This window comes from Oryzias latipes, chromosome 14, assembly GCF_002234675.1.
Source record: "Oryzias latipes chromosome 14, ASM223467v1".
Classification (NCBI taxonomy): Eukaryota; Metazoa; Chordata; class Actinopteri; order Beloniformes; family Adrianichthyidae; genus Oryzias; species Oryzias latipes.
In genome coordinates this window covers 5433565-5459919 of record NC_019872.2, presented here as the reverse complement: position 1 = coordinate 5459919, position 26355 = coordinate 5433565, and the positions used below count along the sequence as shown (strand labels likewise).

The window sequence follows — 26355 nt, the reverse complement described above, 5'->3', positions numbered from 1 at the left end:
TTATCTTTGGCTTGTTATTAGCTAAATAAATAAAAACAATGAGAAAGGTGTGAAAAACAACGAAAAGTGGAAGCAGAAAAAAACATAACTTTTGTAAATTTTTTGTAAAAAAATTGTGTTAACTGTGATACGTTGTCATGTTTAACAGTTCAAATAGACCAACCTACACTTTTATGTTTTCAAAAACAGAAGAAATCTGGTGTTTTCTAACAATTTTTAAATTTCTTTAATTTTTGGGAATGATATGGGGAAAGGGGGGGGGGGGGGGGGTCAACACGTATGTTTGCCCCAGACCGCAAAATAACCAAATCCGCCTCTGTTCAGAGGGGAAACAAAGACAAATGAATGGCGACTTTAACTTGGGGTGAATATAGACTCCAGCAGAACTTTTTCCCTCCTTGTTCGATCTATACTAATCACTAAAATTAGGTCAAGAGCTAAGTTTTCAAATCGGTCTCCTAGGAGTCGCCTCCCACCGGTTGGAGCCGCAGAAGGCGGCGAGGACAGCCCGCGGGCTGACGTCACAGTCGGCTCTCTTATTTAAACTTCAACGAGCGGAGCAGAGAGGCTGTCATCGACGGACAACGTTGCCAACCAAGCAGCTGGGAAGAGGACTCCGGACGTCCCCCCGTCTCCTTCCTTCGGCCTGTTTATCAGTCTCAGTCTAAATACCAAGCATGCCACAGAGCGTGACACTGAAGGGACCGTCTCCCTGGGGCTTTCGGCTGGTGGGAGGACGGGACTTCAGCACACCGTTAACCGTCTCCAGGGTAGGTAACACCTCCATTCATTCAGCCGAAAGCCAGAAAGAAACGCGCAGCACTGCAGCCTGGAAAGATTGAAAGAGAAAAAAGCCCAGAAAGCGAGAAGCTTGGACACGTTTTCTAAAATACCAGCAGTCTCAATTAAATATGAATACTTTTTGCATCCATATTTAGGGAAAATATGGCTATTTTTATTACTAAATAAAAGTTAGTCCAGTGCCTCCTGGAGTAGAAAGGCAACTCTAAATTGGTTTCTTAATTAGATTTAAAGCATCATAATTGATTTGATATATATATATTTTAGATTCTAAGTAAGTGACCTCAGTTGTGGCCCCTTTACCAATACCACATGTGAAAATGCTTATTTATTGTATCATCGAATAGATGATGTTATGGAATTCTGAGTAGAGGTGGTGAGAGGAGTAGTCCTCATGAACCTCCATGAACTCCTCTGACCCCGTGTGGGTTAGTGTGTGCTGGCTGTAGATATGGCAGTAGCCATTAGTTTACCCCAATCATGGTAAACAGCGCCTGGCCGGGCTGCAGGGCTCAAACAGCAGGGAGGATGTGGAGGCAAGCGCTGACATTTGGTTTTCATCAGAACTCATTGATACTGCTGAGGGATTCCAGGTGTTGTGCTCAGCTGGGTTGCCGGACCCCAAACTGGCCATTTAACTACAGGGACTCTTGCACTTTAAACCACAGGTGTAATGTCTGGATTTACAGTGAGCCATTTACCTCCTTTAGGGGAGCAGAGGAAGTCCAGAGTGTCACCTTAAATGCTCTCAGTTAATAAAGAGACTAAAATGTCCACACAGGTGTATGTTTTGTGTGTTCTTGCATTTAGGATTCACTTAAAAATACAGAGAAAAAAAAAAAAGATTTAAAAATAAACCCGGATAACATCCACTGTTCCAATATATTTCTTTTGGAGATTATACAAATAGTTTTGACATCTTATCCTGTGGAGACAATTTTCCAAAACTGCAAGAGACATCTTAGATTTGAGTTTGTCTCATGTTTATGCTCCAGGTGGACTGCAAACTGAAAGTTTTGATAATTTGGAGAACACCTCAGGCACATTTGAGGTTTTATTGCAATAGATCACATCGTTTTTCAGCTATTTTTGTACACAAGCCAACTCTAAAGAGCTTAAAATGAAGGCTCTGCACAGCAAGCATTGCATAACGACCTCCGTATATCATCATCTGTGAAGTTTATTGACATCTTTGTGGGGCAAAGATGGCACTGAAAACCTGAGCTGACACGGAAGAGTTGCTTCCTAAGGCCAATCGAGAGTATCAGTTTAACTCTGAAATCTTGGCTTGGAAATTATACGAGGAAGCATCTGTTGACGTGCAAGCATATTTATCACAGTGTGTAATGTCACTGGCGTGAATACATGCAGTGTTTTGGCAGCAAGCTTGATATAATGCCACTTCTAAAGACCTGTTCTTTACTCTAAACCACCCTTTTCAAATCAGTGTAATTGACGTCACTTGCAGTTAAACAGCAGTATGTCAGAACTTTTTTTAATGATTTAATTTGGAGGCTCATAATGGAAGCTGGTTGTAATTGCGTTTGATGAATGATGTGCTTCAGTGCTGTTGATGTCTGCAAGAAAACCCTTTTTTGAAACGGTCTAAAATAACAGTTCAAGTGCTGAAAGGTTAAACGAACGCAGTGTGTCTCCTACGTCATCTAAACAATGGATGACGGTTTATGGAGGTGTTTTGCCTTTGCTTTACACATGAGGGACGATGTACAGTTGCATCTAGAGTCCGTGAGCAGAAAATTATCTGAAAAGGTACTTAAGACTTTAAACGGGTAACGCAAAGACAAAAAAACCTGTTTTTGAACTGCATACAGCTCTTCTTCCCTGTTGTCTCAGTTGCATTAAACAGGTGAATTCCAGCTTTGAGAGGAGAGGTTGTAAATACCGAAACTCAAATGGCAGCAGCTGGTGTTTTTACCTGAAGTGTTAATGCTCCAGATTCAGCTCATTAGAGCTCTCTGGCATCTTGTAACGTTCCGAGTCAGCTAGATGAGTGTCAGCTTGACTGGAGACTCTTTTGTCTGTTGAGTCAGACTCTAAAACGGCCTTTTTGTTGAATGAGGCAGACGGAGAGAAGCTTTTAAAAGCTGCTGTAAACGCAGCAACGTTCACAGTCGGTGTGTGGAATGTGACAGATTTGCTGGAAGTGGGGTTTTGTGCATTCAAGCGACATTCCTTCCAGGCAGAAGGTGACGCAGGACACTTGTCCTTTCTGCCAACTGACAATCTGTTATCCCCTGGACAGGAATTCCCATGTCGGTGTTAGGTAAACAGTCATTTTTTTTTTTTTACTCAAGTTTCATTCCTCCTGACACATTTAGTGCCATCCTGCTGGGTTTGGATTCTACCACGTGGAAACTTGAAAATGATGCAGCTTTCAAAATTTCCCAACCTCTCTAAAGTCACGTCCTTAAACTGTTTTGTACACATATGACTTCCGAGAAACCCAAGCTACTTTGTTTATACATAGTGTTGTATAATTACAGATGATGGGACCCGACCTTAAAACAGAAAAGCAAATTTTTTTTCTGCTTTTGCAGATCTTGAGAAACTAGAAAAAAAATTGAGGATGGAAATTAAACTTATTGTGACGTAACATTTTGGTGGAAGAAACCATAAATATATAACCTTATGTAGAGAGTATGCTTGGAGATTCACAAAAAGACCAAACATTTACCAAATTCTACAGAGGTGTGGATGTACGGGCGTGTAAAAGGACCCATCCTTTGACCTAAGAGAGTTGGGAGCCAATTGTTAGTGTAGGTTGGGTAATGGGTTGCTTCTGGTTCTGCATGGTGCAGTGGGATTTGAACCTTGGAACTCGTACATCATTGGGTATGAAGAAGTTATGACTGAACACACCTGATCCAGATAATAAGCAGCACGCTGTTCAGGGAGAACTGAAAAACAGACCGTGTGGTAGATTTCCTGAACCCATTAGAAAATTCTACAAGAGAAAGTACCTATAAAGATCCAAAACGGTCCCAGTTTAGGTTGGTTAAATGTAAAATATTGTTAATTGACTGCAGGATTAGGTATTTGTATAAGTACCTGCACCTGTTTCATACTGCTGCACCACCCTCTTCTAAATTCTGACTTTTCCACCGCTAAATGTAACTTTTAGGAGGTTCTAAGCTGACTTCTTATATTTTGACATGTGGTTAAATAACTAATCAGAATCACTTTAACTCACTGGTGCTAAAATATGTATGTTTTTAAAAAATGTGTTATTTTTTCATGTTTTTTAAAAGGTTGGATTTTTATTTTCTTGCCTTTAGGTCAAATTACTGACATGGATAGAACACAAATACCAGCTCTGTTCAGTTCTTCTAGGTCTCCAAGGGTTTAAAACATACTATTAAATGGATTCAAATGAGTTCTTGAATAGAACCTTTACTTCACTGAATTTGCATACAGATCTGAACCAGCTAAAGTCCTGGTTTGGGTCTTAGGTAACAGGATTTACACTTCACAAAAAGATAATGATACAAAGATAAACAAGAATTTGTTTTAGTTGCATATCCACAGAACCTTATGGCTTTTACACCCTTTAATCTATCTGTGAACGTTTTACCATTTCTACCACATAAAGTAAAGGCATGTGACCCAAAGCTAAACTTTATTTTTTTTCATTGATTTGGCTAATTAGACTGGTCAAGTATTAATCTTACCAATGGCTAAAATTCTTGAAACAGCATCTGCACAACCAACACTGGACAAAGATACATGTTGGACTTCTTGTGTAAACTCTTTGGTTATTGTTGCTCATTTAGTCACATATTTGTTTAACCTAAGCTCTGCTTTTATAATTGCAGGGTTCCTTTTAAAAGATGTCTAAGCAGTGCATTGCGAATTAAAACGTTTTTTATTTGTTTATTTTACACTAGAAAGTCTACTGCAAAGATATCGAGGAAACTTCTTTTTATTTACAAGCCTTTTTGGCTTCATGCAACCATTGTGCCAACTTGGGTCACCACTATGTTTGTTTCTGTGCTCCTAGATTCAATTTGTATTTAAGAAATTTGGAGAAAAACCAAAGAAGAAGTAGACAATTTTTGTAAAGACTTGCTAAAATTCTACCGTAATCACTTGGACTAGAAAAACAGGTACCCACTTGTGAAAGCTTCTGTTGTGTAACCTGTGATGAATCGCAGTCTAGGTTCCACTGACACTCTCTTTTCCTGATGTTCTCATTAAAATCCATCCTGTCGTGATTAATCATCAGCCACAGCGTTACTTATTGCTCTTGGCGGGTACAGCCTCTTTTGTTTAAGTGTGATTAGCATGCACCAGTCTGAACCTCAAACCCAACACCGCGCCTTAAACTATTGGTGTCACCAAGGGCATAACCATGGTTCCTATCACACATCCTTCACACAAACAAAGGCGTCTGACTAGCTGCCAGGAATAATTGTCTTTGCTGCCAAAAAGTGCGACTCAGTGCTCCCGCCTAGCAGAAAGTGTCTCTAAGGAGTTAACGTCAAAACACATAATATCCTCAAACACCCTTTTTTTAATGCTTGGACATACTTTACTTGTTGTTTTATCTTATGAAGATGATTGCGTATTTCTTTCAATTGAATAGAGGTGAAGGGATTTGTATTTAGTGCGAACAAACTTTCACTTGTTGGTTTGCTCTGAGTTTTGTCTACACTGTCGTTTTTCTTCATGAGGCCAAACTCCTGTGTACTTTGAACACGTCACATGACACACGTGAAGCATTTGCTCATCACTCTCAAGCACTAAAATATCTAACCGGACCTCATGGAAATGACTTGTGTTAATGACCTTAAAAGCAGTTGCTGCCTCGGAGTTGTTTGTAATACCTGCAAACTTCATGTGACCTGCAATAAAAATGCACATCCTAACTAAACAGATAAGCAAACAGGCAAACTCAGATACGTTTAGATAGATGGAAGAAACCAAGTGATGCTTTGTTGTGAATTTGTCTGCTGTTAATGACCCACTCTTAAGAAAATTGTGTTTTTGGTATGTTCTTGTGGCATTTTTCTGATGATGGAGGACAAATATTAGGAAAAATGAAGGTCAAAATAGCATTTCTGAGTATTTCTTCCTAGAAATCATTATGGATCAAGAGCAGATGAGAAAATGCCGTTTAAAGAAAAAAAAGGTATTGGTGATGTAGAAAATACGGTGGTCGGGCCACAAGTTCCCTGCTCTGCTAAAACGGAGTTTAGCAGAAAATATGTTCTAGAACACAACGCAAATTTTTGCCTAAAAAAACGGCATGATCACAATTAAAAGACCCCCGGGAACATTTTCAAAATGGATCAAAAGATGATCAGAGTGGGTCTTTAAATGTGGGGGAGTCCTTACTGGGAATGCATGTAAAGAATTTTGTCAACAGTGTTTCACTCAATGGTTTTTAATAACAGAAAAATGCATTAAAGACAAAAGTTGGTAAATGAAAAAAAAAGGTAAAAAAACAAAATTGAATTTGTTTAATCACAGATGCTTAAATGCCAAAAAATAAATTCATGAAAACAAATCCAGATATAGCATCATCTTAAACTGCTTTAAAAGTTTAAATTGTTTAGGTTGAACTTCTGTTTCAGCATTTTTTTTCCACCCATTATAACCACTTTCTGGACTCTCTAAACTTCATACATCCCTCCTGCATAGTTAAAAATCAATGTGTATTAATACTCTGAGTACTCCCCCAAATAACATAGAAGTTAAGTATCAAAAGTTGAATTTATCTTTTATTCCCCTTTCACAACTACACAACACTTTTTGGTTACCTCTACTCCATCAAATTAGTAACTTTACAAAACAAAGCATCTTGAAAAGAAAAAAAAGTCCAAAACAAATATAACGTTTTACTTTCTACACAGCCCCCCCCCCCCCCCCCCCCCCTCCTGTTAAAAAGTCCTCTATAAAGCTGCGCATCATTGATGCAGGTCAGCACTAGTATACATGCACTGTGTACATTTAGAAGATTGTGATATTGTTGGAGCCAAATTCCTCAACATCATCCTTCCACTTCATTGCAGTCTGGAGCGATTGTCCTCCAGCGATGACCTCAGTTACACCGCTGTGGTTAATGCCACATTAATGCACGTGTGCTTGTGGATACACACATGCATGTGTGATTCACACACAGTCCAAACCTGCAGCGGTATTACTCATCTCTGGGTGTCTAGGGAACACAACCTTTTTTTTTCCCCCCACTATGACACAACCCAGGTAACATCCCAAGTCACACTGCAAAATGTAAAAGTCATGGGAGGCCTTGACGAGTGGAAATCTGTTTGATTTCCTGCTTCAACAAACACTCTGTTCATTCACACGCTTCTCATTCAGACTCAGTCTTTCATCTGCAACATTACATTGGAAGTGTTGTTTGTGCCACATTTTTGTGAATGCAGCTTTCCCAGAAACCCTTGCGAGAACACACAAACAAAGCCATGCAAACTGCCCTGTGTTTACTGCAATTTAGTTGGGGGCATTCTAGAAATCACAGTGTAAATTTGGGAGACTATCTAAACCAAACGATTTAGGTATCGTTTTTGAAGAGCAAAACTGTAGTGTGTTACTCCTGACATGCTTAAGATACTAAGCTTACTTCTCTGTCTGTGTTGTTGTAAATGCTCTGCCACATTTTTGTGGTGAAATTGCTAATGTTTGTAAAACTGATTGGAAAACTACATGAATACAGAATATGACTGTTGAGGTGTTTGGTGTGGGGTGTGGGGTCAAGCAGTGGGTTACGTGGTTTGAAGATGGTAAGTTCAAAGAGTGCAAAACATTCATTACCAGCACCTAAGACACCAGTAGATGATTATCTAAGGATTTTTCTGACTTGTTTGGATTCATAATGGTCTGATAACACTCTTTAAAATGGGTATCGGTTGTAAAAATGTCAATCTGATAACATTCTGGAGCAAGTGGTCATTTATTTAACTTACGCTTGATTAAGAAATGCAAGAAATCTATCTGGAAAACCTCGGAGTGACACTCGTCAAAGTTTTGGCTAAAGATGTCCTAGATCGATTTTACGTCAGTGAATCGGATCGTTCAAAATTGACAAAAATCGACTATGAATCAGATCTGTGACCACAAATTATGATACGAATGGAATCCTGGTTGAAATTGATAATTGCATCTGAGAATAAATCTTGTGTATTGCATTGTGTAAAAAACAAAAAAAACAAAAAAACAAAGGATTATAGTTCTAAAGAACTTGATAAATGCAGAAAATGTACCTCTTTTCTCATTTTCTTCTTCTCTACTAATTTCAGCTTGTACATCTTCATTTTCACTTGCAGTCTTCCTCCTGAACAATCTTCCCTGCATTGTTCTTTTTTTTTTTAAATGACTTTTTCAAAAATAAAAATTAATTTTGCTACATGTTTCATTTCTACCACTGCATTAGGTTTTATCTGGAACTATCAATCACAGTAGTGTTCAGAAAACTGTAGGAATCATTTATTGTTTTTTTCTTGTCATGTTGCAAACAAACCTACCTCCAACTTCCATTAAAATATGCCTACTTAACTTTAAATTTATGTATTGTATATCCATAAGCCATTATAATGATAAAATGTTCAAAATAAATAATGAAAAACAAAAACAGGCTGTTACAATTCAGCTTGTAAATATAACTTTCTAGCTTTTTTTTTTAAAACAAATTTGAAGCGATACAACACTAACACTGCAACCACCACACCAAATACAAATTAAAACGTATAAAATAAAATAAAAACCTCAGCAAAAGGATTTCATTCACAGTATAAAGGTTAACATTTAGAAAAAACATGTCTCAGCTTTGACGTGCTGATCTGGTTTCTTCTGTCAGAATTGATCTGTTCTCTTCTGGAGAAGATTCTCTCAGGTGTCTGTACAGGTTGGTTTTGGAGCCGGTTCTATATGGATTTATTTACCTGGAGACTCTAAACTCTTCCTTTTTTATTGTCAAAAAAGTGAAATGCTAATAAATGTTGATTTCTGCAGTGTCCAGTGTCATTTTCTTTGCTTTAGGTTTTTGTGTTGATGTAGTTTGTTGTTGTTACACCTGGCGCTCTCTCTGTGTTCCTTATACTCGGATCACGTGCTGCTACAGCGCACGTAACGACACCCCTTCGCCCCCAGCGTGCTCTTATGTATTGACCAGTCGGATGCGGCTTGAAGAGGGGAAAAAAAGAAAGTTGAAAGAGTTTATTTTTTAACAAAGAACACGGCTCTTTCACTACAAAACAGCGTCTCTAAAGGAGCCGTTTCATTCGCAACCAACACACAACTTTTGTTTAGGGAAGCAACATAATGTGAGCGGAGAGAAGGACGTAGATCACATTTTGTAGCGATGATAAGACATTAAAATTCACAGAGACACTAAAATGATGAGAAAGTGCTGCATGATTCCCAGTTTTAGCAGCATCAGTCTGCAGCTGCTTCTGAAAAGGCTGATCTTGCAGCCGGCACAGCGTACCTCCGCCAGTTCCCATACCGGTACGCAGTACCAGGCCGGATCCGCTTACCTTCAGCCCTGCATTTAGTGGTCAGGCTGCACAGGCTACCTGTTTTGTGCACATCAATCAAGCATACCATGTGTGCAAAAACAAAGTGAGCAAAAAAAACAACGGCATGCAATCCATCATGTTTGAGATCGACCAGATTTTTAGGTGGAATTTATTTTAAGGCAAGTTCCTAAAATTATGGTTGTTTCTACCATGAATATGTGCAACTTCGTAGTTTATCAGTGTAATATATTTAAAGCAGAGAGTTTATCAAGAGTAAGTGGTTCAGCTCACATTTCTGGCTCAGCTTTCTGTCATTTTGGAACCAAGAAGAGCTGATGACAGTCTAACAAAGCTGATTTATTGCTCCTGGTTTTCTTTTTATTTATTTTTAGGAGTATAACTCCTTTGTGTATTATGAATTATGAAAACAAAATAACTCTTTGAGTGACAATATTGTGCTTATTGATACACTAAATATTCTGAGTAGAGAGATGTCAGAAAACACGTTCTCGTCTCCCATAAAAATTGGTTTTCATTTTTGGTCAATGACACGTGAAAAAGGAAAGACAACTGAAGTTTTTAGACTGTTTTATTGCTGTCAGACCAGAGCTGACTGCGGCCCGACATATGACAGTGACTGTTTTTCCTATGAAGGAGAACTGGTGAGTCAGGCAGAGACTTTTGTATATGTGTGGGAGTAATAACCTAAAATTGATCTCACATGTGGCTTGGTATGTCTGTGAAGGTGAAACATATCCTTGCGCCTCTCTTCCTCGCCCCTTTGCCCCCCTGTGGGGCTCAAATCCCTTCAGACCAGTGAGTTTGTGGAGTGAAAGATCACAGAGGGAAGCCTGCGTCCATGACCTGCTGAAAGAAGTATTTCCAAATTAGATCAATATGGACAAAAGAAGAAAAACAGGGGAAACATATTGAGCAGGCGCTTGTAAACGCGCCTGTTGTTACATCTGTTAAGGTTGGAGGGTGATCAGCACAAGCAGCTTATCCTATTCTTCATTCATTCTGAGCTTAGTCCCACACAAACACATAGCAAATTCTTACGGAATTTTAAACACGCTTTTTTTTTTTTTATTAGAAAAAGTACTCTTGTGCTTGTCAAACATGCTCCAAAAGGGACCTATCACTTTCTTTTGTCATCTTTCCAGGGTTTGTACATTTTAATTTTAAGTGCTGCCTAAGGCGATGTTACATCAACCATGGGAGAGGTGCTTTTGTTGAATTTGGCCTGAGCTGATATTTCTATGCTAATGCATGTTTTCCTTTTTTCTTTTCTTTATCTCTGGGCGATTGGAATGTGTGCGTCTGTGTGTGGCTCCTGCTTAGGTAACACCTGGCAGCAAGGCGGCCCAAGGAGACCTGTGTCCAGGCGACACCATCCTGACCATCAACGGTGACAGCACAGAGCACATGACTCACATGGAGGCCCAGAACAGGATCAAAACTTGCACCCAGCAGCTCACACTCAGCATCAGCAGGTATGGAAATGGCAGACTGGGCTCGCCAGAAAAAAATGCGGCTAATCCATTAAAATTCCAGCCTGTAGGATTTAGAGGCAGTTTACAGGCAAAGAAGCTATTTCCATTCACCCCCTTGTAAATTGCTTTGGGTCAGAGGGCGGCTGGATTCGGTCCCAGCTGGGGTTGCAGGGTCTGTGCTCCCTTGACAAGTTGATGGCATTTTGATTTTAGTGTCAACTAACAATGAAAACATTTGTCAAGATCCTAAAGTAATCTATAACCAAAACTATTTTTCCCCTATAGGACCTGAGAATTCAATCAAATGCCAGGCTACTAATGATCATGTAGTGTAACTGACTCAAACAAATTATCCTCCTCAAAATGAAGCTTAAAAGTCTTTTCATTTAAAGAAAGTTCTTTATGTAAGAACTGGGTGTTTTATTTATTGAAGTGTTTTTATTGACATGTAAAAGAAACACCTGTTAAGGAGCCTAATATTTTTTATGAAAAAAGATGGATCAACAGGACACAATAAAGGTACTGAAAAATATAAGAAGTAACCACTTTTGACAAGCAAACGCTTATTTAAGAATATGCAAATCATTCATTCATCTTCTTTTGTTTTGTCCCTTTCGGGGTCACGGGGCTACCGGAGCCTATCCTGGCCACTTGTGGGCGAAAGCAGGGGACGCCCTGGAGAGGTCGGCAGTCTGTCGCAGAATATGCAAATCACTCATCCCAAAACATTTACAATTTTTAAGCTTGAAATAAGACGAGCTAAGGGAATTTTCAGTTGGTTGCCATTTGCTTAGAAATGAGATGTCTCTTAAGTTTATTTTTTCCCCTTTTTAAATACCCCAAATGGGTTTTACATTTGAAAAACAATTGATAATTTGTTGATAGAAGGCAAAATCCACCAAAGTTACAGCTTTATAGTCAAACTAAGTTAAGAAAGTCAGTAAAATTGGGTATATTTATGTGCATAACTCTTCATAGCCAACACTCTAGACAAGTTCATGTTTTAAACTGTTTAGCAGCAGGGTCTTTGTCTAATTTTATCGCCTGGGTAATTTCCAGTTTTGAAAATGCAGATGTAGTTTTAGCTGCTTTACTGAAACCAAGCTAAGCTCAATAGTAAAGCAAATGGGGAGAACTGAGGAGATGTATTCACTGGGAGACATGCTAACTGCTACACTCTTTTTGAACACAATGCAGCTTGGGACTATTTACAGTTTTTCCTTTTTATTTTTTATTTCATGAAATGGATATAAAAAGTAGGCTCTAACATACCTGCATTTCAAGTTGGCTCGTTTTATCCTGGCTCAGTTTAGTCATGACAATTGATGACTGGGTTTACTTCAATTGAAATGGTCTACTTCCATCCCCACGCCATTAAAATCAATGAGGCTTGCATGTACAGTGAGTCATATTCTGACCTTTTACAGATGAATTTTGCTGGTCAACATTAATCATTCTTCCAGCAAATGAGTTTGAAATTTATTTCCCACTCTTCACCATTGGACTGGTTAAACATTCTGTGCATGGGTGCATGATTTGAACTTGATTGGAGGGTAGGAACGTGGTTCTGGAAGGGAAATCGTCCATCTAAATGGTTAATGGCACATGGTGTGAGGGTGGTTAGAGGGTTCTAACCAAGGAAAAACTGAAATGTCAGTCGCTGTTCTCGTTTCTATTAGATGGTTACTCGGTTCGCTTGAATGCTGGAAAGTTCCGAGCAATTCTGGAAACCTCTGAACCCAGGACGCTCAGATGAAGAACACGGTGTGGTTTCAGCCTCAGTTTACAAGTGACAACTGCCAACTGGTGCTTCACATCTCTCCTTTTACGGCAGCGGAGAACACAGTGCCTCTGTAAACGCCAAAATGGTTCAAGACATGGAGTTTACTTGCAGATGCAGTGGAACCAACGATCCCTCCCAGGAGTAATCAGACCCATTAGATAAGGGATTCACACACGCGGGATCACCAAATACAGAGATGTTTCTTTCTGTGCTGGATTTATGCTTTATAGTCTGCACTTTTGCTTGCAAGAACCTTATGTGCCTCAGTGAGTCTGCAGTGGGATTCCTCAGTCCATATATCACAATGAGTGGCTGAGCATGAAGAGGTTTGTCCATGCAGGGATAGTAAATTTATTTAGGAATACATAAAGTAACTTCCAACGAGAAGACCAGAGTTCTAAAGCAGCTGTGAAGCCAAAAAAAAGTACTCCTAACTTCATCACTTCTGCACAAATGATTCTAAATTGACCCTAAAAATTCCTAAAAATAGTTCTATCTTCTGGGACATGCTGGCGATCTGTCCAGGGGGTTACCTGCCTTTGCTCAACAGCAGCCAGGTAAGGCTCTGACCCCAATGGATGGTAGTTTTGTCTTCAAAAAGAAACATCCCTTCAACTAGTAGCATCTTTTTTAAGCCTGTAACAAAAAATGTTTTTTGTTGTTGTTCTTGAACACTGTTGGAATACAGAAAAAAAAAAAACCTGCAATCCATGAATGATAAAATATATAAACAAATTTACATGAAACCATGTGTATTTTTGTAAAACAAACCATGCAATTGGTTTTATCGCAAACCAACCCTATGTCTAAACTTTAACCCTAACCATATGTTTAACTCTTAACCCTAACCATTCACGAGCGAGGGCGACTGAAAACCAAGTGAAATGATGGGTGGGGATCCAGCGGTTTTTGGCTTGGACGTCAGTGGATCAACACCCTCCCCCACTCCTCCTTCCTCCAAGCTTTCAAAGGAACAGTTTGAAAAGGCATGCATGTAAAGAGGTGGATGACACTTGTTTTGTAAAATGTCACATGAACATGTTCAGCAGGGATGTAGGTTTAGTGCTACATTTTAAAAATAGAAAATAATTTGAAACCTGTTATTTATTCAGATGTATAGTGCAGTGATCCGATCCTCTTTTGATCTATTTTAATCCATAAGAACCCATGGTGACATCAGTGTAACAGAAAAACATCAGAAATTGATCCTGTGCCCCACTTTGTTTGTGGTAAAATACTCATAATTTTATTCATCCAATATGGTGGATTGATCCGACAGTTCTCCTCCTGAACTCCCATCCATTTTCTTAACCAACTATAGTTCCCATTCGGGGCAGCTGGGTTTCTGGAGCCTGTCCCGGCTGTTGTGAGCGAGGGCGGGTACCCCCTGGACAGTCTGTCTGCCCCATGGCAGGGCCCATGGGGCTGGAGCGAATGCGATCACTATGCCGGCTCCGTAGCCAGAAGGCGAGCTGACGGCGGGATAGGGAGCCAGCCTGCTCGGGCCTTCCGCACTTTATGACATTTTTCTTACTTTCATCGAGGCAATAAAATAAAATAAAAAAGACATCCGCTGATTTTATACTTTGTTTTTATTTTTTACATTCTCTGGTTAATGCGGGACAGCAAGCCTTCAAACTCGTTCAAAGAGATAACATAAATGCGGATAACACATCTGTGACTGCGTGACAGCTAATGGGACTGTAACTTTAAGTTTAATTTTAAATACATGCGGCCAACAACAAAATCCAGCCTTGGACGCACCTAAAATATGTGCGGGCAACGTAGCAACGGGCCATCTTGTCTTCCCTCGCACCTGAGTTTGTGCACACTGGGACGGGGCAGATCAGGGAACTTGCACATGCACTCCTGGGCCGTTGTGACATCAAAACAGGTCATTAATTCAAACCGGGCGTCTTTGCAACTGTTTGACTGCAGCTTAAAAGAAGAAATACTCAGAAATGCAAAAATAAAATGATTTCTTATAATATTTGTTCTTTTTCATGAGAAAAATGCTACACATACTGTTCATGTCAAAAACTCATAAAGCATGAATTTTATTGGAGAGGGACTTTAAAAAAACAAAATTTTCATCAGAGCAGGACATTAAATACCACTTTGTTGGCTTTATTTATTTTTGTAGCAATGCTGGTCTTTTAGGTGCTCAAATCATACAGTTAGAAAAGATTTATTTTGGAATGTGTGTTATTCCAACTACAAAAGCAAAAATAGATTCAAGCACATCACTTTGCCCTTCACTTACACCCACATACATTAAATGTTCTCCACAGATACCAGCTACTTCATTTTTTGTTTTAATATTCCAGAAAAAACAAAAAAACAAACGATGAGCCAAAGTTGGAATGTGACCCTGGTGAAGAATATTGGCTGAATAATTATAGTGCGAGCTGCTCGGCAGGGCTGGACTGGAGAAAGAGGCATGATGTTTGAGAGAGAGGCATGCAGCATTGGCTCAGATGCACAGAGATGAAATGAAGAGCTGCTGAAGTGGAGAAAATAATCAAGAAGCAGAATGTATGGAAGAAATGGAGACATCAAAAATACCCAAAAGTGCAGGGGGTTTTTGGATTGAACAATTAGAGAGCCAATGAGAAAAAGTATAAAACATATGAGCTATTGCACAGACTGGTGCTAAAAAAAACTACAAAGATGGACAGACACTGACACAGACGCACGTCGGGAAGCCACATGGACTCTTTTCTGATTAAAACAGTTTACAGGCAACTTTTTCTATTACTTAATAAATCTCTTTTTATTTTATTTTTTATCTCTGAACTAAAATGAAACATTTCTTATAAAAGTCTTATAGAATAATAGAGTGGGGAAAAACTTGTAAATCATGTCCTGCTCTTTAAACTTAACAAATTTCCAATGTTAAAAATGTCTTAATTCAACAGTGCTGTGCAGGAAATCATGTGTTAATGTTACACCAATGAGAACTATATCTCTAAATAGAAGTGGGGTGAACCTGCAGGTATCTTAAATGCATAAAAGAACCTACTTGCTTAGTTGGGGGCTACAAAAAAAATCACGAAGGATCAGATTACAATTATTGACTTAAGTGTCAAATAAAATGGGAATGCCTGGGAAAACACATGCTGACTCGCTAGAAAATAATATTTTAAAAGGACAGCGCTCCTCGGCTCTTATTAAAAGTCTTTCATGAAAAACTCCAAACAGTCACAAGTAACAGGAGACCTGTAATTTTCTGCTGCAGCCTATCAACAAATATGAGTCTACACGTCTGCTGTGAGCCAAAATTACAGTACACTGGACGCATTTGAGCTTGAGTAACACAAGAATATTTGTTTGTCATGATCCATTTTTTATAACTTTAATAACCCACATTTTACATAATTTCTATTATGGGGCATTTTTCATGGCACTTGGCATCAAGGGGATTTGGGATATGCGGTCTGGGAAACTAATGAAAACTGAGCAAGAAATAAAAAAGGAAAATAAAAAAGTACCCTGGCAGCTCAGGTTATTTGTGGAGTGTTTTATGCTTCCATTGGAGCGGACAAAAAAATCAATATGGATTTTTGTGTTTTACATTTGACGAAACCAATTGTTTTTGTGCGTAAACTATAAATACACAAAACTATAATTGAAAATCTGTTGTTTTCTAGTCTCCCTTTTTTTGTGATTTTTTTTTTTTTTTTTTTTTTTTTTTTTTTTTTTTTTTTTTTTTGACTTCCGATCAATGAGTGTTTTACATCACTTAAATACTCAAATACTCACTCGACCCACAAATTGGATTCATTTTTCTGATGATAGAGGACACAAATTAGAAAATGAAGTGCAAAGTTGCATTTCTGAATTTTTTTAATTCAAATTATTATGAATCTGGAACAGACCCAAAAAAAATGCAGTTTGTAAAAGAGCATATTTGTAAGAAATACGCTGTGTGGGCCACAAGCTCCATTCTGATGTGTACCCTTATAGATGAATAGATCCAAGTCCATCTTAGTTTTCCTCGTCTGAGCTGGTATCTGGCTAAAAATTCTATGGATAGCCCCAGTATTGCTAGCCATTTATGTTGCAGCAGAAATGTTAGGTTGTGGGTTTGAGGGGCCGTAAGCTAGTGGGAACGTGTAAACAAGAGTTCTCAGCGACGGGGAGGGGAAGGTGGGCAGGGTTGCCCCACGCCAACTGTACCACCCACAATTCAGAGGTGAATTTCTAATGAACAACTGCCCCTCTGCAGAAACTATGTCCTAGAAAAAAGGTAAATCCTTTTATTTTTCTATTTTTATTTTTTATTTTTGCCAAAAACCGCATAATGATAACTAAAAGACCACTGGGATTACTTGTAAATGACCCCAAAATATTATTAGAGTGGGACTTTAAATAACTCGACATTTTAGAAAAGTCTTATTACAAAAGAAATTAATTCATGAGGTAATTTTAACTTAATTTATCCATCTTTTGTGTACCAATAAAAAACTGAAAATGAGCAGAAGGATAAAACGCAAGCCAAAATTGAATTTTGCTGAGTCAGTTACTTTCAAGCCGATATAATCAGAGATCAGGATGTGCACAAAGACAAAACATTTGTCTCAGTTTGATGCTTTAGATTGATTTTTCTTATTTTATATTTTGAAGCATGCACCTCACATCACGATTCTCCCATTTCCTTCAAACATATGAAAGTTTTTTTTTTTTTACAGAAGAAAAAATGTGCTTGACACCCTTTCCACAAAAACGCAACATCCAGTAGTGTCGGAGAATCCAGACAGACACACCTGGAGCATACTGGAATGTGTCATGCTTCTCTCACATCTTCTTAGACGTATGACGAGTCTGTGAATGCTTGAAGCAGCTGTCCTAAAACCTATTTTCCTGCTCCTCCATTTGACTTCTGCTCTCTCCTGTTTTCCACAGCGCCTTCATCCCTGACCTCTGTTTGGCCCGCTCATGTGTTCCTGTCCAAACCCAAGTCCCAGTCCCCCTAATTTCTTTTTATATCTTCTCTTCAACTTTTTCCTTTCCACCCCTTTTCCTGGCGCTTAAAGCTCACTGCAGTCCCCCCCGTTTTTTGCTGCAGAGCACCATGTGGCTGCAGAGGCCTAAGAGGCAGATAATGGTGGTTGGGATGCATATTTCAACCACTGATCAGCCTCTTCGGAAAGAGTCATGCTGGGGCGGTAACTGAAATGTGCTGAGGCATGAATAATCTTTCCCGTGCTGTTCGAGACTTGCTCTTATTTAGTTTACCCAAGGAGGCTTTTAAACATCCCATCCTGTCAGTTTAGTCTGTACAGGGTTTGGTTTTAGTTCAATTGGGCATAATGAAACTTAATGTGTGCTCTTTTTACTTGGGAAAATTGGTATTTCTTAAACTGTAGGTCTACTAAATAATGTCTAAAAGACTGTCTTGTAAGTGTGTAAAACTCTTTAAATTACCTTTCAAATGTTTTTAATAAGTTTGAAATGAGCTAAACTGAATATGCAGTGTTATTTTGAAGGTTCATTTTTTGACTTTCAACTTAAGAGTCAAGGTTAGACTTGCAGTAGTGAGGGATAACTGTAGGATCTGGGCTTAGATGATTTTAGAGTGAATATTAAACATACATCTGATCATTATCTGCAGAGCGAAACTAAAAAAAAGATCAGGGCTGGAGATTTGGAAGGAATTAAGGGAAAAAAGCTGGGGTTGGATTCCTTTGGTGGAGGATTTGCCCCTTGTGTCCCACCAGGACTCTACAACCTGTGAGTCACAGCTGAGGAATTAGGTGTGAAACTGCATGGGACCCAAGGAGCACAGGGGGGAGAAGAAAAAAGGAAAAACGTTTAAAGTAACATTCTTACTCCTCTTCTGTACCAACTGTCCTGCTTCGTCTCCTCATCATCATTCCACTCGTGCTCTTCTCCTAGAGCTTTTTTTTTGTGGTTTTGAATCGGTGGGTTATGACAAGCTGTGTCCCAAAAACAAAGTTTCTTTAGTTTCCAAGCACCCCACTCGGATTTGCCATTGATAACCCCTCAACTGCTCTTTTAAAAGGAGTACTCTTTATCCCTAAGTGAGTCAGCCACAGTGTCTGATAAAACAACTGGGCTCCATAGAGGGGAAACTCCTTGTGAACCCATAAACGATCAGTGACGAGCCGCATCATAATTTTAGGTTAGTTGGTTTTCTGCAGTCTGTCTTGTGCTCCTACTTGAAACACTGATCTTGTGCAGCCAAAGTAAACTCCATCTGCTACTCCAAAAACCAGATCTTCCCAATCAGGAAATTAAACATGGCAGGAGGAGGTCAGGCAAGGGCAGAATAAAAGAAAAACTGGAAAAAAATGGCCTTTTTCTTTCTGTTTCCATTTTTCCATCTTTGTCATCTTTAATCTCACTTCCAAATAATTTTTACATTTTCATTTTCCTTCTCTTTCCACCTAGTTGTTTGCTTTCCTGTCATTTGGCCTGTTTGAGAGAAGTGGAGAGTTTGGGGGAAAAAATCTGGAGAAGACTGCGTACACTAGCTAGAACTATTAATCTTTATAAAGGCAAAAAGATAAAGACTGTCATTGTAAAATTACATTATGATAGGAAACTTTTATTAGCTTTTTGCAGTATTAATCATAGCAATCACCTTAAAGGAGCAACTAGTTTGAAATGTACTGCATTTGTTTGTGTATCACATTCTCTGAGAAGAAAAGAATGGAAAAGCAAAAATAATGCAGCTCGTGAACGGTTTAACCTTTATTCTCAATATTTAAAAAATGTAACAAAAAAAGAGTTTGAGTTGACGAATGGACCTATACAGCTAACTGAGGTTTGGTGTGTAGGTCGTGTTTTTTTTTGCATAGTTTGGGGTCCAACTTGTATGCGAATGTTTTTTTGTTTTGTTTTTTAATAAAAATGCTTATTATTTTTCCACAAATGTTTCCACTGGAGGGCACAGTGGGTGTCTGTATCAGTTTTTGCTACTTAAAGCAACGCAAAAGGGAAGCGCCACTCGGTGTCATTTGCTGAGTAGAGTCAAAAAATGAAGGAGAATCTGATAAGGTCCTCTAATATTTTTCTTGTTTCATATTTTCCCTCATCGGACTATTGCGGGATAGTCAAACTGAGTCACAGAGAGAGAGACGGAAGTACCGCTGAGAGCGGCCGTCATTCAGATGCAGCTCTTGCAGTAGATGCTGAACCTCACTGTGCCGGGGACGTGAGTTTGACACGGGAAGCACGTTCGGTGTGACTTGCAGTATTACGCTGCTCTTGGCAGACTTGTTCAAATACTTTGTTGTTTTCTTCCTAAAGTGTGACTTGTACTCCAGCCATACTTGTATGTCATTTGTATTTTTTTTTTTTACCTTTTTATTATGCTTTTTGTGGCTGCTACGACTTATTGCCCGTAGTGACTTATAGTCGAAAAAATATGGTACATTTTATTTCTAAATTGACTTTCAGCTGCATTTTTTACTTCCTAAGAGGTCTATTAATAAGGCACATCCTGTTTTAGCTTCATTTCCAGTATAATGCGCCCAAACTGTATTGACTTTTTGTTTCTATTTACGCTAAACATGCCAATAGTCAGGACTTGCTGTAAAGTCCCTGCTTGTGTTTTGCCCTTCAGAAATGTCAAATCAGATGAGCCTTTTTTCAGTATGAAATTTTTCTGAAAAGACTGTTTGTGCTGTAACCATTGCAACCAAACAACTTGAAAACACCAAGGCATTTTGTCCCTGAGCTGGTGGATGGGAGGCAGTGTTCTTCCTACACAGATCTGTAGCTCATCTGCCAGACACTCGGCGCCTCATAAGAGGGTCCTTGATAGCAACACCTCCGTGGTTCATATCTGAAGCGTTGCCTCAGCTCTGCCAGTGCTGTGCCAGCTGCAGACCAATGATCTCATTTCCTCACACATCAGTCCTCACAAATGCGTGCACACAGTCACAATTGTTAATGCAGGTGCTAAATAGTGGGGAGTGGGGAGAGAGGTCATACTTATTCTTACATGCTTTTTCCAGGTCATGTCCTGGTGTCACCCTTCTGGCTTTCCACTCAGCCACTACTTTCAAACTGGCCTCATCGATCTGCGCTCAACTTTCAGTGAAAAGTCTATGTAAACCAGTGTAATCTGCATTTTGGACTTTCAGGTTCAAAACTCTCACATTCACGCGTCACAGTTTTTGGGCTCTACGTACAAAACGCCCAATCGAACATGCATTGAAAGTTAAACCAGGTTGAACTTTGACCAATCAGGTAGTATGGAAGGCGTCCCTTTTTTAATTTAAATTTTAACTGTTTGAAAATTGATCATGGAGGAGAAATGAATAATTACGGTTTGTGCCCGGCCAGAATTCTATAACACCAAGTCTTTCATATATTGGAAGAAAAAAGCCTGGAGTAAATTGCTTGTACCAACTGTTGGTGGGGAACACTGGCTAGTAGACAGTGAACCTTTCCTGCTTGTCCTTTCCATTGTGAACACCTTGGTAAACAAATGTGCATCACATGCCTGGTGTGAATGTAGCATCAAGCAACCAGATGACCTGAGAAATCTGTTGGTTTTCCTGTGAGTGAAATGCAGTTTTTCATGGTCACAAAGTAACTCATTCTTACAAAACATTTTTCTGTCTTTTTTCAATTGAGAGAATGTAATTCTGTGGACAGCCACTTGTGTTTTAGCAGTAGTGGGGACATAAAAAATACACCTTATCAGGGCTGTCAGTTAATTATTCACTTTTTTATAAGAGTATGCAACTGGAGCCCATCGCTGCTAATCTAAGAGGAGGACAAGCCATAGATACCAGTAATTTCTTTATCACTTTGAAAATGTCTACAGCCGAGAATAAAGTATGTTTTCACAGTGATAGTTTTGGTGCGATGATGACTTTATCAATGTGTCTCTGGCAGGTATATGAAAAGCTGTTTTATTCCTGATACAAAAACTCAGACAATTGCACATTCTTGTGGTTTTTGTTTTTTATTTTCATTGGTGGGAACTTAACTGGTAAAGTTGTCGACATTCCCTTGTCATAGTAATCCTACTTGGATTGACATAGACACCGTCTATTTTCACTTTGTTTTTTTTCCTTCCTGAAATTTATATTCTAAAATAATTGCACATGGTGTAGAGGTTTCAGTGGAAAACACTGTCAGCAAAGGAAAAACTGTCTTTCTCAGCAGAAACAACGACACGCTTCAGAGGTTTGCGTTTAGATGGCTCGCCATTTATCTGACTCATTCTCTCATGGGTATTATCTTTCAGATCAGGATCTGCAGACAGAGTGTGGTCGCCGACAGTTAGCGAAGATGGCAAGACAAGTCCTTACACGGAGCCTGACTCGCAGGTAACCACTGTTTATTCTGGATTTCTCTAGTCACCAGCCACAGGTGTTTCTTCACAATCTGATTTCTTCAGATGTTTTTGGCAAAGGTGCTACCAAAACTCATGCATCTCAATTTCACTCAGTGCTCCCACACGGTTTCCCTTTTAGGAATTTCTCTAGGCCGTGTTGGAAAAGTCCTTTTAACATGACTCAGCAGGAAGATGAAGAGAACTAGTTGAGTCCACAAAACCATTCTTGCAGACTGCTTGTTTAAGGGGGAGGGAAATAGGGGAAGTTTGGAGGGATTTCTCTTCTTTGAGATTTTTGAGACCTAAACATGAAGAAACTACTTTTTTCTTAATCCTCAAAGAATTAACTTAATGAAATCTATTTCATATTTTACAAATACAGCTTTGAAGCTTAGGTCTTTCATCCCATGCAGATTTATTATTTGTAGATATTCTTTATTGTGCTGTGAAATTCTTACAATAACGTTGTATTTTTATCTTTTTAACTACGGAGTAGTACTTGTTTAAGTATTGATTCTATTAAAAATGACAGGACAAGTATAACAGGTGCAGTAGTATAATGTAAGGGCAGCTAAGGCGTTTTCGGGTGTTGGAGATGTTTTCCCACGAGTTGGACGGGCTTCCAATTGCTTTGTGGTTCAGAGAGTTGTATCATCTTGGTTTGTTTATATGGTAAACAGAATCAGTGGAAACAAGCTCAAACCTCAGTCACTAAGTCTCATGAACACTGTCATTTTCTTCATTATAAATGACATAATGCATCCCACTGTTAACAGGAACAGCCCTGAAATAATATCTCCATTGTTCTCCGAAAGCACAAGCTGCCAGAAGGATATTCACTCCGAGCTGAACTCTCACAAATGATATTTTCTGGGTTGTTTCCCACTTTTCTGAGCATGGAGAGTAGGAAAGGTTTTTGCACACATATGGTGGATGTATGCAGAGTGTGAGACACTTAAGTTATTATGTGTAAGATGAGTAAGAGACATTAATCCATCAGGTTTTGTATTTAAGTCAAGAAGGTGTGTGCTTGAGTAATAAGGGTGTAATAATAAGAACCAGGAGCTGAGGTGTCATCTGTCTATCCTCAGCCATGAATCTGAGTCTCACATGTTGGAAAAAATGGGTTGCTTTGAGAGTTAGACTTAATAAAGAGAGCTGAAGCATTTCAGACATTAACAAATTAGCTTTTTCTTCCACATTAGTTATAGAAAGATACTTTACCCCGAAATGTCTGTTTTAACAATCACTGATTTCTTTAGCTACTTGGAGTAGTCAACCCTAAAGAGACCAGCATATTAAACTAATGGGACATTCCGCTGTGTTAATTTTGGATCCAAAGAAAACATATTAATAAAACTATCAAGGTCTGTCAAGTATAGATCATCAACTTTAAATTTGATGGAACAGCTGGGGGGGAAAATAAAAGAATTCTGAATTTGTGAACATGACAGATGAAAAGTGAGGTCTACAGAATAAAATTGGTGGTCAGTTTCAATTTGACTTCAAACTTAAAGAAATTATTGTATATTCTGAACAAAAACAATTAAAAAATGACCAAAATTACAGCAGAAATCCAACTTTCAAAGACATACATTTACTTTTTGTTAAGTTAACTTTGGCTCAGTTTTACTACCATACATAGACAATGTTTCGCCACGGATTGTAATTAGAAAAATGGTACAAGAAAAACCAGACCCCAAAAAGACAATTTTTATCGGCGGGGGTCTTTAAGGCCTTTAACAACTTCTAAAAGCTGGTAGGATTATAGGAAAATCTAAACAAAAAAACTAGAAAGGCTCCCAAAATAAACACTGAATGACGAGCTTGGAAGTGATGGGAATCAACATCCTCATCAAAATATCAGTAAAAAAAATGTTTAGCTTTTATGACACATGGAAAAGTCAAACCTGAGGACACTGTCACTTTTAGGAGTTTCTACAAACACAGATAAGCTCCACATGAGGGACTTTGCTCTGCTCATGGGTAATATGAGATGAGCAGCTCCTCCCCTCCCTCCAATTCTTCAACTTTCCTTTCACTAATATTTTATCCTGTCATTCTTTCTCCCCAACCTAAGTTTTTGTATTTTCTCCACAAATAAAATGAGCAGAAGTGAACCTAATGGAGCCATTTTAGTGTCAAACACTGGTAGAATCTCCTTACCTTGAGTAGAGGAAGCATCTGCTCCCCGGAGCCTCATAAAAGACCAGAGAACTTTTTATCTCTGTCTCCTGCTGTATTTGGATCAAGGTTGAGCCCATCACAGTGCTGTGCTGTGCAATGCTCTGCTAACTCTGACCCACACTGTGCAGAAGGTCATTTCTCCTCCAAGCACAAGCTCAAAAAAATCTCATGATGTTGCAATTGAATTTGTGAATGAATGAGTTTGTGTCCAACAAAACTCGATAAAACAAACACAACACTTACTTTCTGAAATGTCTCCTTAGCACAGCATTCTTTTATGAACAGGGTGAGAAATAAAAGACAATGCTCCCTATTTTAAGCTTTTATTCTTTTACAAATTCTATATTTAGCATTGAAGGGCATCTATTCTATTCTATTCTTATTGCTAAATCTTTCCCTTTTGTTCTTGAGATTTTCAACCAACTGGCAATGCTGACAAATCAACCTTCCCATGTGGAATTTAGCTACCGAACAGGAAAAGATGAGGTGTTTCCTTTTACCTTGGGAACACGGTCGATTCTCCTAAAAGTCCAAAAGGAAATGCTGTATTTCTGGCTGGTTTCCAAACATGACTGAATGCTGTTGACTTTTACGGCTGTCTTATGGTGTTGCCTTCAATGGGAATTCATTAGGATCTGTTTCCAAGGAACTTTCCTCATGTTTTGGCAAGACTGTCCACAGGCTACCGGATAGCATGCACAACTCACTAAAATGGAAATAATTGTGATATAGATGAGTGGTAGGAATGAGGTAATGATGATGTGTGGAAAATGCATGATTATAAATAGCAGTGATAAGCAACGTTTGACTCAAAGAGAAGAGGGAATGCTTTTAGGTATTACACTTGTCTCCCACACTAATGGAACAAATGCTCAAGAACATCCCAGAACTGTCAAAAATCTCCCATTTGTAATCCAACTCTTATTTCTTCTTTACCTCCCATGTGTTAACCCCCTTGAAATAAGTGATAAACAAGTGATCATTGGTATTTTTTATTTTACGGTTGCTAAATTTTCTCAAAATCAATGTTTGTCAATCAATGTCATGTTTGACAAAAAACATTAGACTTTTTTTGTCTTTTACTTTTTACTTTCACTTTTGCTTTTTCATAAAGACAAAACCATAATTTTTATATCTATTTTTTCTGTTACTTCTAAATAAGACAGGGATTCAAAATTCAAGTCATTACACAAAAGACATGACATAAAATCGGAAAATCAAGTCAAATTTCAGCATTTCTGGGAACCTCTGGTACACGTGCTGTGTACATATATGCGACAAGTAACTATTCTGAAAAAGACCCACTCCAATGAAAACTGTGTTCTTGGTGTTTTTGTATGTACTTAAAGGCATTATTCTGATGATAAAAGATACAAATAAAAGAAGTTAAAGACCCACACCAATAAAAAATGTGTTTTTGGTGTTTTTAACAGGCCCTTGTGGTGCTTGTCTCATGATGGACATATTTAAAGAAAATTAAGATTAAAACTGCATTTCTGTGTAATTCTTTATTCAACTCGGGGTGAATCGGGAGCAGACAAAAATTTTGTTTGTTTTTTTGTTTTGTCTTTTTCAAAAATGCTGTTTGGAAAAGCTTGTAGTTGTTATGTACAAACTGGAATGGGCAGGCCACAAGCACCCTGATCGGCAGCGTTCTGATGCATCCAACTGCAGACAAATTGATCCGTTTTCCTGGTATCTGGCTCAAAACTGTATGTCTGGATAGCTCCAACATTCCTGGCCATTTTTGTAGCACCGGTAATGTTGGGTTGGGGATGTGAGGGGCTGGAAGCGAGAGTAGGTAAACCGAGGGCTGTCAGTCAAGGCTGACAGAAGAGGGGCGGGGTTGCTACACGCAAACATTCCTGCCCATAAAGGCCCGTACACACCGGGACGAATATTCGCCAGCGCTTTTCGCCACGTTTTTTGTGTTCACACCCAGGCGATTTTCGCTGACGATGAGCCGAGCGAACATGCAATTTCATTCCCTGACATTAGATGGCGCTTAATGTAAAACAGAAATACTCCTGTTCACAAGGTGGCGCTGCGCAACTTTACGCTTCTTAAACTCGCTTTTCACTCAGAAGAAGAGAGCAAGTATTTACACGCTAGTCAGAATCATACAAAGAAAACATGAATATTTCAAGCACCAGTTGCTCCAACTGGTGCTTGGTTCAGGGATATTTTAGAATGTCCGTCATTATTTCTTTGCGGCAGTTTAGATGCTCCTTGGCGTCTATCTTCTTCGCTGGTATGTGTGCTCAGCAAGGCAGT

The 26355-nt window shown here is 38.9% G+C and overlaps 1 protein-coding gene across 1 annotated transcript in view; it reads left to right on the top strand.

The window, feature by feature from the left end:
- The first annotated feature begins 553 nt into the window (after nt 1-553).
- The window catches only part of pdlim4 (PDZ and LIM domain 4), a 44914-nt gene continuing 19112 nt past the window's right edge, over nt 554-26355 (top strand). The window contains exons 1-3 of the mRNA XM_004084206.4: nt 554-770; nt 10641-10792; nt 21805-21886. Of these exons, the coding sequence (XP_004084254.1) occupies nt 678-770; nt 10641-10792; nt 21805-21886 (327 nt within the window). The 5' untranslated portion in view covers nt 554-677. The remainder of the gene's footprint in view (nt 771-10640; nt 10793-21804; nt 21887-26355) is intronic.